At 37.9% G+C, this 14,809-nt stretch overlaps 1 protein-coding gene across 4 annotated transcripts in view; it reads right to left on the bottom strand.

Moving 5' to 3' along the window:
• Nucleotides 1-14,809, bottom strand: part of LOC148651376 (putative C-mannosyltransferase DPY19L4) — a 54,447-nt gene that overhangs the window by 13,973 nt on the left and 25,665 nt on the right. For all 4 annotated transcript variants that reach the window (XR_015925744.1, XM_088601570.1, XM_088601571.1 and 1 more), the window contains 8 exons: nucleotides 14,232-14,366; nucleotides 12,236-12,367; nucleotides 12,047-12,148; nucleotides 9,162-9,235; nucleotides 8,534-8,692; nucleotides 7,580-7,699; nucleotides 6,652-6,772; nucleotides 1,414-1,470 (listed from right to left, as the gene is read on the bottom strand). Coding sequence is in view for 3 of the 4 variants with exons in the window: in XM_088601570.1 (XP_088457696.1) it covers nucleotides 1,414-1,470; nucleotides 6,652-6,772; nucleotides 7,580-7,699; nucleotides 8,534-8,692; nucleotides 9,162-9,235; nucleotides 12,047-12,148; nucleotides 12,236-12,367; nucleotides 14,232-14,366 (900 nt within the window). In the remaining variant the exon portion in view is untranslated. The remainder of the gene's footprint in view (nucleotides 1-1,413; nucleotides 1,471-6,651; nucleotides 6,773-7,579; nucleotides 7,700-8,533; nucleotides 8,693-9,161; nucleotides 9,236-12,046; nucleotides 12,149-12,235; nucleotides 12,368-14,231; nucleotides 14,367-14,809) is intronic.

Genomic DNA, 14,809 nt, shown 5'->3' with positions numbered 1-14,809 from the left:
TTCACATAATTTTAAAATACTATTGACTCTGGCACAGTACTCCAAACAAACCAAAACTGAATATTGCCAGGACTTGTATTTTTTCATGATGTGACTTAGTTGGCAATTAAGGTGGGTTTTACTGTTTATTTTCCAACAAACATGATGACAAGCAAGGTGTGATGACTAAGACTACTTTCAGAGCACAAAGAGAAATGTAGTTTACCATCTTATTTTCTCAGAAGATTAAGCTTGCAGCTTTAAATCATCTTTTAAATTTAAACATTACATTTGCTTAAAACCTTGAATTAGATGAAAATTGAATTTAGGAAAAGGCTGGTGCTTAAACACATTACAGTCATGGATATTTGACATTATTACTACACTGTATGCAAGTTAGGAATCATTTTACTCTTTCAAAAATACACTCATACCCCTGTATATATTTTCGGTAATCTGAACCTGAAGAATTCGTTATAAGAACAAAATTGTGCTAATTCGAATTTTGAAGTTCGAAAGTGACCAATTTTGGCCGAGAATCTTCTGCGAACATCTGAATTCAGTGCCACTGAACAGCTGCTTGCTTCTGCGTGGGCGATAGGCATTGTGGTTTTGGACGGTGTGAGGCAGCAGTGCTTTGTTTACGATCACAACAAAAGCTTGTGCTCACATTTTCAAAGTGTTTTTTGTGTTTGTTTTGTAGTTGCTGTTCATTATGGGGTCTTAAGGAAGAGAAACAAATTCTTTAGAGTAATAGTCAACAACAGTATGCACATTGTTCTAGCTAATAGCTTGGATAGCGATCTATTACAAAGTAGCTGATGTGTGGTGAGCGTTCTGGCGCACTATGGCTGCTGTCGCATCATCCAGGTGGATGCTGCACATTGGTGGTGGTGGAAGGGAGTCCCCATTACCTGTAAAGCGCTTTGAGTGGAGTGTACATAAAAGCGCTATATAAGTGTAAGCAATTATTATTATTATAATTATTATTATTACAAAAGAATGAAATATGTAAATATGATATAATTATTTTACAGCTATAGTTGGCTTAATTGAGTAGAACTGCATTGTGCACTAAGCTTACTATAATGGTCTATATCGTATTATATGTTTAGGGTGGTTTTTGAGTGAACTTGTCTTCAGTTCAGAACGGGGTGGAATTTTCCCCATAAGAAATAATGGAATTTTACAATCATCCGCCTTCCAAAAAGATTTTCAGGAACGAATAAGGTTAGTATACCAGGGTATGAGTGTACTAATGAACTCAAAAGTATAATTATACTTGATATAAAATTTACATTATATCAGTAGTTTTGCACAAATATTAATAGCAAAAGCATAATAGCAATAGCAAAATACCCCTTGCAATCTGTTAGGAACACTGTGGTCCATGGCAATTTCATTTACCTGCTGAGGTTTTGTGGTAGAACTTACCTCCCTCCACAAACTGAATCCAATTATTGTTGGGACTGCAGTACTCAATATAAGAGCCTGTTTAAAAAATAAGAAAGGGGCAAATGTTAAGAATTTGTAATTGTCACCTCAAGGAAATTCTGGTACATTCAAAACTCTGTAATAGCTTTACAAAAGTGCAACAGTGAACCTTCAATTTCTTCCCATTTTAGGATTTCTAACTGCTACTTTAATCAACTAGTAAACTAAAGATTACATAAATAACTCCGTATTTGCAAGTGATGATTTTAATGATTGACCCATTGACCACTCTGATCAACAGAGTGCTTTAGTGAAGACACAAGGAAGAGATGGCACATTTGCTGTGGTTCCACATTTAAACCTAGCTTTTCATGAAAATCACTTACTTATGAGCTCACTCGAAAAGCTAAATTGGTAAAAGTTCCCCACTGAGCAAAAATTAAGCTCTATGATCGCAGGTTTGAGTAAATTTGATGCGTAAAACAAAAAAGTGGCAATTCAAGATTTTTACAAAATATAACTTATTTCTCATTAGTCATTCCCCAATGTTAAAAAAACTAACAATATAAGCATTTTAACCTACTTAACTGCTGTTGCGCTTCACAGGATCAATATACTGTATGTTATCTAGTGTAATATATGGGAGAGAAATTTATTTCTATTAATTAAGAGGGTAATGCCTTATCATCTCTGACATGTCTGTAAAATGAAACTCTGAACTGTTGCTATTGACATGACTCACAGGAAATGAATACATCAGATCTCCTATTAAGGCTATAAATAACATTACAGGTTTTGGGTGCATTTTGAATAAAGGCTGCAGTGACCCACTTCCCTTTGCTTTGACTGTAGATGGCTTATTGAAGTTTGAGTGGAAAGGCATTTCTGTGTTGAAGTCAGCACAAATTATTGATGGTCTATGAGAAGTGGCCTCAAAAGCTAGGGACAAAGTGGTAAACAACTCACAGCCCTGATGGAAACAGCACCCTGTGTGTTTGTGATGGCTGAGCATTAAAGCTGGCTGTCACAAACTACAAGGCACAGCAATCTAACTCATGACAGCAATCAAATTGCAAACAGGGTTCAAACTGGGACTTTGGGAAGACAATCAAACGAGAAAACAGAAGAAAAACATTGTGTCATTTGTGCCAGGAACTCAGAAATAGGTGGTAAAATGTCAAAAGGTGATGGTTGCTCACAATCAGGAAAACATCACAATTCATACTGCTATGAATCTGTGTTTCCCAATTAATATAGGAGAGATGCTAAAAGCCCAGTTAGATGCCAAAGTCAGATTCCTAACTTTGCTGACTGATGGTGCTCAACAATCCCATCTGTAGATTACAGACTAATATTTAAAATGCACTGAAAAGCAGAGAATCTTCTTTTGCCATTTGACTTTGGAGTGCCAGCAGAGCACTAAAATACAAATGGCTGTTGTTTTTGTATATATGATCAGATAAATGTGACAGAGTTGTTGCTTCTTAGTTGGCAAGTTCATTTTCATAAGAGCCTAAATTCCTCTGCAGAAGTGATGCTTTATGACCCAAATTTATTAATGAAACCCTGAGGCCGCGCTGTGGCTTAAACACCCACAAGGAAAAAACAGTGCCACAACAAATGTGTGCACAATAACATGACAGTGTTCAATAAATCAGAACAAATAATCATTTTAAAAATTAAAAAAACAACCCTGAGAGTGCTATTAGGTGATAACACTATATAGTTTTAAGCTAGAGGTGAATTTCAGTGTTAGAATATTATAGTGCACTTGGCAGGGGCTGCTTTGTGGAGAAAGGAAATTTTAGTGCACTCCAAAGCAGGGAGCTGTACACCATTTAAAATTACATTAAAAAAATTAAAACAAGCTTAAGATTGAGTACATTTCTTGTGTTGTAAAATGGCACTGGGCACCTGCTCATATTGGTAAAATAATTAACAATTAGAACAGAGAAAAATTACATGATACTTTAAGGAGGTACTAAAGTGAGTGTTGACAAAGTCTTTAGCGGTCTTTTTTACATAAATAACAATGTTGGTATAAGTAGTTCAAGTAGGTAGCTGCGTCAGCATGCGTAGGCTGCAAAAGAACAGGTAAAGGTTTATTCCATGCTGAAAAGAGAAGAAAAGCCACACAATGTTTCAGCTGTGTAGCCTTCTTCCAGTGTGGAAGACTGTGTGACACTTAGTAGGGCATGAAGTAATTAAGACGATTTAACGTGATTAGTTCTGCTATACAGAGCATTACAGTATATTTCTAGGCTGGCATTCTCTGGATTCTTAACGTGCTTGGAAGAATTGTTGACTAGAAATAGCTAGCAGTATATTTACAATTTACTGGTTAATTCTAACAACCTTATGGTCATCATTCTCACTGTACAGGCCAAGGCATGTAGACCTATGAGAAGCTGATCAACAGTTGCTGATTCCAAACTTAGAGGGTGTAGAGCAGAGGAATATTTGGCAAACTTAACATGTCTAAAAAAATACAACCAAAGGAACATATGTTTTCATTTTGGGGTCCAAAATCCTCATACCTCTAGACCAAAAACAACTGACAGAACACAGGTTTTGTAAAGCGATATTTAGGTTTCTTTAGAGTCCTTAAAAGTAAAAATTAGCACCAAGCCCTGAAATCTTTTTGCCACAGTCAGGGGCCTTTTGGTTTTCTTTAAAACAAGATGACAGTTAATAATCTACCGTACTTGTGTGTTTGTATAGAAAAATCTACAGTGCCATCCAGAAGTATTGGCACCCTTGGTAAAGATGACAAAAAAAGACTATGAAAAATATTTTTGTTGTTTATCAGCTTGATCTTACACTGAAAATATGAGAGATCTAACCTTTCAGTGAGGTAAAATTATTCCAAAGAAAAAAATCCTTATAAAAAAAAAACATTTTTCTCAAAAACACGTGACAATTATTGGCACCCCTGCATTTAGTACTTTGTGCACCCTCCCCTTGCCAAGATAACAGCACTGAGTCTTCTCTTATACTGCTGGATGAGGTGGGAGAACACATATACTGTATAGAGATCTGAGACCATTCCTCCATACAAAATCTACCTAGATCCTGCAGAGTCCTTGGTCCTTGCTTGTGGACTCTCCTCTTCAGCTCACCCCATAGGTTTTCGATGGGGTTTAGGTCAGGGGACTGGGATGGCCACTGCAAAAGCTTGATTCTGTGGTCAGTGAACCATTTCTGTGTGGATTTGGTTGTATGCTTTGGATCACTGTCTTGCTGGAAGATCTAACCACAACCCAGTCTTAGCCTCCTGGCAGTGGCAGACAGATTTTGATCTAAAATCTCCTGGTATTTGATGAAGTCCATGATGCCATGTACCCTCACAAGATTCCCAGGCCTTTGGAAGATAAACAGCCCCACAAAATCACAGACCCACCACCATACTTCACAGTGGGGATAAGGTTCTTTTCTGTATGACCTTGACTCTTTTTATGCCAAATCCACCTTTGATGTTTGTTGCAAAAAAGCTATATTTTTGTCTCATCTGACCATAGAATCCAGTCCCAATCAAAGTTCCAGTGATGTTTAGCGAACTCCAGGTGCTCACGTTTGTGGTTTGACAACAGCAATTGTCCAACTGTGATCCCTGGAGAAAGTTTCTTCCACACTGTGCGTTGGGGCAAAATACACATGCGTCCTCTTCCAGGCAGATTCACACAGCTCCAGTTGTTTGAAACTTCTTAATTATTGTCTTAATAGTGGAGATGGGTATTTTCAGGTGTGAAGCTATTTTTTTATAGAAACTGCCTGATTTATGAAGGTCAACAACCTTTTATCTCATTTCATTTTTGTATTCTCTGGTCTTCCCCATGTTGATGGATGACTAAGGGTGTTTGGCCTGCATGTTACCTCATATTGATACCCCAGTGAAAAAGGAGGTCATGGATGTCATTAGATGTCATTAGATTTTGTTCATAGGAATTTCTAGGGGTGCCAATAATTGTGACACCTGTGTTTTTGAGAAAAAAAAAATTATAAGGATATTTTTTTCCTTTGAATAATTTTACCTCACTGAAAGGTTAGATTTCTCCCCTATTTGCAGTGTAAGATAAAGTTGATAAACAATAAAGACAATTTTTCATAGCCTTTTTTGCTCATCTTTACCAAGGGTGCCAATAATTCTGGGGGGCATCTCACATATCCTTAATAGTGCCTCTTTTGTTTTGTATAAGATACAGTGGCTATCAAAAGTATTTACCACCCCTTGGACTTTGTCATATTTTATTGTTTTACAATATAGAATCATAATGTATTGAAATTTTGTATATAGTATACTGAAAGCAGGTGCTTCCACACAGTTGTGACTCCTGCGTTAATGAAGCAATTAACATCCCATCATGCTGAGAGTTATGTACAATGCTGGGCAGGCCCACTTGCCCATTATTTTGGCTATCATGGCTAGAAAAAGGGATCTCAGTGAGTTAAGAGAGGGGTGGTTGTTGGGACTTTATTGTCAGGACCTTCAGTGAAGACTGCTAAACTCGCTGATCTTTTATGAGGAACAGTGGCTAATTGGGATGGAAGTCTGAGGGAAATACTTCATTAACTAGGGGACAACTGTGGACAAAAGCACATATGCCTCAACCTTAATTTCTTCACATTGATTTGAGATGCAAAGCAAAACAGATAAGCAACTCTGAATCAGTTAACTGCTAAGGCATGAGCAGGCAGTTTCATCAATAACAGAAGAGAAGAATACTATGGATGGGTAGCAGTGCATAAACACCTTATTACACCATAGATGAAGAATAACACCTTGGGGCAGTGGCACAATGTAAGATTACTCATTTATTTATAAAAAAGCTTATCGTATAGTCTGCCGTGAGTGTAATGTTTTTTTAGGATTACATATGCATTAAAATAATTAATATTTTGTCTTAATGCTAATTATACAATGTAAATGATGGAAGGAAACCAAAATAAACATGAAAAGTTTGTTCTTTCTTTTTTGTGAAATAAATTACAAGGGACAGCAAGTTCATGCCTAAGAACATGTTAGGCAGGTAAAGTCAAAGTCATACTACAGCATGACACATTTCATGCTTGTTATTATTGTTATTGTTATTATTATTATTATTATTGTTATTATTATTGTTATTATTATTGTTATTATTATTGTTGTTATTATTATTGTTATTATTGGGAGTGGCTGGTCTGTTGCAGTTGTGATTTCATCTGAGCATTAATCCAACAGACCCTTTAAGCTTCACTCACCAGTACAACTGGATGAACTGACTTCAGCTTCAACCACCGGAATACGGTCACCCAGAGCTCAGGAGAACACACTCCGAATGCCGTGAACATGCATATGTAGGGGGTCCACAGGTACTTCATCCTGAAGATGGCAACATTAAGGGAAAGTCATAATTCTAAGTAAATGTGCATTGAACACATTTTGAAAAATATTTCAGCTTCCTGAATTTAATGAGCACCATACTGTACCTACAGTACCAGGTCATAAACATATAAAAAGCAAGGAATGTCTCCCTGTTTTGCAAATTAGTGCAACAGGTTTTTTTTTAAAGTTAGACAACTAAAACCACAAAGCCTACTTGTTATCTTTGTGTACACAACACAAAGCTAAAACAAAACTGGGTATTGAGAAATCAAGTATCTGCTGCAGGATTTCAACCAGCTACTGCACTATATAGGCAGAAGATTAACATAATTGTCATCAAAGAGCTTATCATCAATGTTCTGACTTCCTTGAAAGTGTTGGTTACAATAATATTCTATATAATGGCATATTACTGCCTTATACTTAACTATAAAATTGTCTATGCAGTGTGGTTTTTGCAGGACAGTAGGGATGCAATACATTACTCAATTAAAAAATATAGTGTAACCAGAGGAAATATGCTACCAGATTACAATATAATAACCTTTAATTGCAGGCAAAGTATACAAGCTTAATAAAGCAGACAATAAATGGTGCTTAAGATCTGTTATTTTAAGATCTTCAAAATACAGTTTAATTACACCTGTGCTACTGAAAGCTATCATTGTTTTCAACAAGTATCTGCTTCCCCCTAGTGGCCAAAGAGGAGATTTATTATTTTAGAAATCGCACAGAAGTGGACCCTGTTTTTTTGTACAATAGTATCTCTTTCTTTGAGTTTTAGTAGCAGCAAGTTTAACGTACCCCTCAAACGCCATAGCCAGTGCACCAAAGAGAAGGGTATGGAACACATGGTAGATGACCTCTGGTTGCTCTCCTACTCTCCCATCTTCCAGTTTTAGGTTGGTTTTCATTGGCTCCCCACTGCCACAGTCAAGTTGTACAGTCATTTAGCTCAGTCTTATTACAGAAGAAAACAAAGCACCAATAGCAGTACCACAGTAATCTAAAACATCAACTCCAGGTGAACTATTAGAAGGGCAAAATGATGACAAATTACTCAATTTGTTATTTATAACTGTTTTCTGACCTTAGTGCTTTGTCCTAGAAACACCCTGATTTTGCTAGGACACTTGTGTTGCCAGCAAACACATCTCTGATCTGTTAATTCTCAATTTGTCAAATTTCATTACTTAGCAGGCAAATAACAATAAATAAAAATATACAAATGAAATGTGGCTCTCCTATGCTTGTATACAGACGTTCTAGTAGATTGACAACTATTGACACACAAGAAACTATCTTGAGTTTCATGTATGTAATTAGCACTGTGAATTATGTATGAATCAAACTGCTAAAGCAACACCAGTAGTCATTATACACATAAATGCATTGTGTTCTGAAACTCAGAAGATTTAACAGATTTAAAGCTAATATCTAACGCCAGAATATTTTGATTAAATGTGAAATTGTTTATAAAAAAGGTCTTTTCAATCTGATCATTTAAAGTGATTGGTCTGTAAAAAACAAAAGTCAAAGGACACAGTATACCACTGAAAAATCCCTCTTCTTTTCTATTGAAGCACATGTGCTGTCACCAAAGACAGGAGTTCCCTAGACAAAACTCTCATCTTTTATTTTCAGATTTCCTTTTTTCAGTACAGTAAAATTAAATGACAGTAATGCATAATTTTAAAACTTCACAAGTCATACTTTGAGTTTGTGACCTACTATTTGTCTAAATATGCCAAACCATACCTTAATCTCTTGTAGATCACCTGCACAGCAGACAGAAGACAGACCAGCAGCACCAGTATGTAAAAGGGAAGCACCGAGGCCTGGGTGAGTCTGAGGAAGAAGTCCTGAGTGGGTTTCTGGAAAGCCTCCTGACACAGCAGCATGTTGGTAATGAAGTCTCTAAAGGAGAAGAAAGTAAATATCAAAGTCACAGTTAATGTAATGAGAAGTATAAAGAAACTTCTAATGATGGGAGATTTAAGATTCCATGTTTTGGAGTACTCTTCCTCCTTCTGTATGATTCAGACATTAAAAACATTAGTATCTCTCAGAAAAAAGGCTTGCAGGTTTCAGAATAATTTCTATTACTTTTATTTATGAATAATCCAAAATCAAGTGTCAGAATGTAAAAACATACACAAATATACAACCTTCAATCCACTGAGCTAGCTCATACTCGTAATATTGTATGCAAAAGAAAAATATGTCAAAAATTCCTTTAAGGTTTAGCAACTATTTTACTTTTCTTAATTTCTGACACCAATTTCTTTAGTATTCTTGACTGGGAACTAAATGAAGTAGGAAAAATAGTTAACTTACTTAACATATTAAATATTAGTTCTTAATTATTTTTAAAAACAAAACTTACGTTGTGGTGTTTAATCCAAATTTCACTTCAAGAAATCTGAATATATGGTCACTTTCATTGACAGGAATAATTCTCTAAAATTATAAAAATAAAACAACTTTGACTACAAATCTAAAATATAGGATAAAACAGTACAGAATACATATGCTAATGGTTAAAAAAATACTAGTGTTCTTGCTCTATGGTAGTAAACCCAGCCAATTGTTTAAAACATATATGCACATATCAAGCTAGAACTCCATTTGCAGTCTGCAACTCACTTCATTCATAGTTTTACAGGCATTGCATAAGAATTCTTCTGTCCCACTGAGTAAACTTTCACACCGTCAAAGCAGAAAGAAGGGACCCAGAAGCAACACCTACTAATAGCATGTAAGAACAGTAGAACCCTGTTTACCACAATCTCCGAGTCTACTAGACCAGGGGTTCTTAACCTTTTTGAGAGTGAGATACTTTTTTGGGGTTAAAACAATTTTGCGACCCCCTCCACATATACAGATTTAAAAATCGTCACGTTAAATAAACTATAAGCCAACTTCACTTAATAATAACAATAACAATAATAATAATAATATTGTAGCGCCACGGAGTGTGCTTTAGCCAAGCGCACGCAAGGCGGGCTGAGAACAGCGCCTGGGGGCGGGACGACTGGACTGTATATAGTGGTACGGAGGCTGGGAGACGGTCTCTTCCCTTCGTGTGTGTGTTAGTGTAGGTGCAGCGCTGTAATCCCTGTCCCTGTGTGAGTACCTTTCCCCGGTTCGAGTTAATAAATGTGTTGTTCAACCCCATTCCCTGAGTCCTATGCCTGCTCCATTTGGTACCGAAGCCCGTGGTCGTTACATTAGTAACATTAGAGCGGAATGGAGTGGAGTGTCAAGAGGCCTGGAGCGAGTGGTGAAAGAGCCATAGCCGAAACGGAGGGTCCTGGCACGGACGGAGAGCCTGCCCAGATGGAGGTCCCTGGCCTAAACAGAGAGCCTGCCAAGATGGAGGGTCCTGGTTCAGACGGAGGTCCCTGGTCTGGACGGAGAGGCTAACAGGAGGAGCCCACGGAGCAGCCTGCCTTGCACGTACAGCCTGGAGGGACGGTTTGTGGTCGGCAGGACACTCGACTCTTCAGACGGGGGCAATGTAGCGCCATACGCGTGCAAGGCAGGCTGAGAACAGCGCCTGGGGGCGGGACTATGGGACTGTATATTGATACAAAATAATGGAATAATCTTTAAAAGTCGTGCGCTTGTTGCACTGTCTTTGATGGAACTTAAAGTATGAACAGCTTCATCCATTACTTGTCTGAGTTCGGGGGGCATTTTCCACATGGGCTTGGCTATGAATCATACAATGCATCCACAAAGTGAACAGAGCAATGGCCTGTACTTTCGTGACTATCCCACTGTGTTTGCCAGTCATAGCTCGTTCACCGACTGAGCAGATTTACACACACTTGTTCCAGTCAATTTCATCCTCACATACACTTGTCCAGCAAAACAAAAAGTTGATCGCCAGTGGCACGCTCGGAAAGTGGACGACAGAACAAAAAATCATCATTAATTTCCTCCTCTTTGTGGTCTACAGACTAGACTTTATCTTAGCAATCACCTTGCCACATGTCTCTTGCCACATGCCCAATGCAGTTAGACATGGGATCATTTGACACCTGTATCAATGCTAGCTGCTCTGCAGCACTTTTCCCCACTCATGATTGAAATCGTTTCCTTAGCACACAGTAAGAAAAAAGTCTCACCAAATGTGTGTGGCTTCCCAGTTTTGACAATCCAGTTAGCTATGACAAAAGACGCCATAAGTGCCTCCTGGTTCACAGTGGTGGCTTTACGGAGGGTAGATTGTTGGCCTCTTAGCTCCTGTAGCTTTGGTTAAAAAAACTCAACAGGTTTAGACTGTAAGGTCAAGTGTCTGGTCTGCAAGAGTGGTGTAGCAGTTTGGAGGGCTTGAGGCTTTCCTTAGCCAACACTTCGTCACAAACCACACATACCAGTCGTGTGTCCTCTCCGTACTATCTGTACTAGGTACTTTTCGTCATTTTTTCTCATTTTCTTCCTTTTTTAGGAGTTTTCTGCTGTGTGTTTCTCCACATTATCTTTAGCTCTCAATCTTTAAACGCCACCTATTAAAAAACACTCCATTGCTAGGCTAATCACGACTACCTAGCGGAAAAGAAAAAAGTGCTAGAAGTATAAATGCAATCATGGCCCACTGATAGGCCATTAATGTAGCGCCCTTGCCAGGCACACAGCAGAGCAGGCTGGGAGTGGTAGCCAGGTCTGTGGGTTTCTTTTCTTCTCTGTAGACCTCTAAGTCACCCAGCTAATGTAACCATCTTAACCGTGCAGGTGTATACAATCGTTAATTGTTTACCTCTGGTTGTGTGTTAACTTTTGGTTGATTCTGTCTCTGTTGCCTATTGTCGTACCCCCCTGGGACTATGTTGCGACCCCCAGGTTAAGAACCCCTGTACTAGACTGATCATTTAGAAACAGAAAACGGCTCACAGAGTTAGCTGGCCTGTTCAAACAACTGCACCAGGGAAACTGTACACTGTGGATTAATGGCATTTGGAACACACAGAAATGGGACTACTGGAAGCATAATCTTATGGAAATGACAGGACAAGCCAGAGGGCACTATGTTGCCTCAATGTGACAACCATTGGCATCCCTGATGGCCTGCACATCTCATGTATCTCGTGATGGTAGTGCCCTCCAGTATGTTCTGCTGTAGAACCTGTGTCTTCCTTAATACATGAACCAAATTATCCAATTCAGTCCATAGTTTTCGCAAAAATGTTGCATAACACCCCATCTACCTTCATTGTCAACCTATATATCATCTACAAAACTGAAGTCTTGCTATGTAATGCTTACCTTTACAACATAATGGAACATGATGCTAATTGTGAAGACCAAATAGAAATGAAGCAGGATTTTTATCAGTCTGGTTACAAGGGGGCCCTTCTTCATGTTTTGCTGAAAAAGAAATCAAATTTCCACTTTGCATGCTGCAAACAAGGCATTAACATGGAGCTCTACAAGTCTAAGAATTATTCTAACTACCTGCAAGTACCTCGCAAGCACAGATCCCATCATGAGACAAAGCAGTGGAGAACTCAGCAAACTGGGATTCTGGAACTGCATGATATATCCCAGAGCCACTGAGCATAGGTAGACCTTGTGCACATCAGCCACCTTCAGAGGACATCATGGGGGGGAGTAATAAAAAAAACAATTTAGATTTCAAAATAATTTATTCCAACTAAAGCCAGAAAGACAAATGAATATGATCTGATGTAGAGATCTTAGAGTGTTACACTGAAATCTATAGATTCCACTGTCACTAACAAATCGTATAACTTGGGACCCCAACCAAAACTGTCTCAGGGTCTCAACCAATATGGAAGTGCCATCTACTAATCTGATCTGCTTACAGTTACAAGACATCATCAGAAAAATTAACAAGACTGCTTTAGGTGACAAGGAGCATCAGAGCACTCAGTTAATCATTGCTTGACTCACTGCATGCTCTACTCTGAGATCCAGGGAAGTTAGCACCATTTGGAGGAGCAGCACATCAGATTGCAGATGCCCTACAGGTCCCAGGAATAGCTAATTGCACTTGGGCAACAATAGCCAGATTACAGCCACCAAACCAATGGTGATCAAAGTTATCTAATGACATAGCTCATTTTTCAAACTAGCATCACCTGAACTTCTTAGGGCTGAATAGGGATGAATGCACTATATGAAAAGATATTTAAGTTATGTTATCACACCACCTTCACTTCATATTCAGTATCCTGTCTGACGTGCACTTCACTTGCATTAGATGGCCTTCAATTCAAATTCTAGGACACTGGATATAAACTTTATATATAAACTTTCTCAGGCCACAATGTCTTGTAGACGGGCATAAAATACTAAAGTCAATAATGCCCTTTACACAAAAATAACTTCTTCCTGACTTGCTTTATTGCAACATCAGTCTGTAAAGCTTAAGAATTGTCTTGAATTGGGACTTGAATTTGACTTCTCACCCTTGCATTCTTCTTCCTATACCATCTACGACTCACAACTACGCTACAAAGCTAGAGTATGCTCTTCTGTTCACCTAAATGCCAATTTCAAGTGAAAGTGGAGAAGCCCTGTGAGACAAAGAAGTGTCAAATCCAAACAGTGTCACACAGACTAATTGCTCAGGGCAAGAGAAGGGTATTTTTCACTCCACAGGATTTATTCCATCTGTGAATAAGAGCAGACAAAGAGGAAGACAGATTTTTGAAGTAAGACAAGTCAGACCAGTACTGCAATATAAAGGCCAATATTTATAGTACATGCATTTCATGTAGTAACAAACTTGCAAACTACTGCCTGGTATGTGTACAGTCACAAATGTAAAGAAAAGGTGCCAGCTTTATGCATTTAGTTTAGATCTCATAAAGCCCCTTTTAAACTGTTTTGAGTAGAATCACAAAGCCACATAAATATTGCAAATTAAAAAAAAAGATAATTCTACCTTATGTTGTCATGAAGACACATGCCTGTGCAATGATAAATGACTTAAATTATTCATATAAAAACCTGTTTCATTCTAATTTCCTTTTCTAAACTACTACTAACACTATCTTGTCTTTTTGTATTATTTTACTTTCATCTGTTCCACATTATTCAACACCATTTACACCACAGGGCATTTTAATGGTGTAATCTGAGCAAAGTACCTTGCTCAAGGAGACAACAACATTGGCCCACCTGGGACTTGAACCCATAACCTTGCAATTATAGATCCGAAGCCCTACTCCTCACTACTGTCGATCTATTGTAACATGATTGTAACTTCAGTTTTTTAAAGTGCTTGTATGCAATCATATCTATTGTTTGCTTTAGCCATATAATTAATGTACGTCTTTTTATACACTGTAGTAACCCTGGATAAAGGATTCTTCTAATAAATAAAGAATAATAATGATCACAATAATTTCAGAAAGCATCTCTTTGAAAAATAAATACTAAAGATCCTTTCTTAAAAATGGCTTCTCTCTGAACGTGTCAGTACCTTGCGAGGTGGCACCAAATCAAAGCTGTCTAGTAAAAACAGCGCAAGGCCCTGGATGAAGAGCACATAGTGGCTGTACTCCCAGATCATGATAAAGGTGAAGGTGGAAGCACTAATGAGCAGGTAGCAGAACATCTGCAATAAAAGACAAGTCACAGACAAATGCAAATGATACTCCCAATCATTAAACTAATCTCATTCCTGCTATGGTTCTATTCATCCTATGGTTGAGGCGCACTGACTGGTGTAATAGTAACTTTAAAAATAAGTTGTGCAGAATATACTGCACCTGTTCTGCCAAAGGCTGCTCATGATGTAGTTTTTAACCCCCAGCAAGAATGGCGTTTTATATCAGGTTTGCATTAAATTCTATTTTTTAGGCTAAAATTAGGAATTTATCCTTTATTTGTGGAGCTTTGGTTTATAAAACGTGACATACTTATGGAAGAAGCAAAAGTCATCTTCCTACTTTATTATTATTAAACATACTACATAGTCAGGCTTTCTTTGTACAGGTTGAAAATCCTTTATCCGAAATTCCAAAATCCCAAAACCTCCAAAATCCGAACGTTTTTTGA

Source organism: Lepisosteus platostomus, chromosome 12, assembly GCF_059453375.1.
Source record: "Lepisosteus platostomus isolate fLepPlt1 chromosome 12, fLepPlt1.hap1, whole genome shotgun sequence".
Taxonomy (NCBI): domain Eukaryota; kingdom Metazoa; phylum Chordata; class Actinopteri; order Semionotiformes; family Lepisosteidae; genus Lepisosteus; species Lepisosteus platostomus.
Note: the sequence above shows the minus strand (reverse complement) of the source record. Positions and strands in the feature narration are given on the sequence as shown.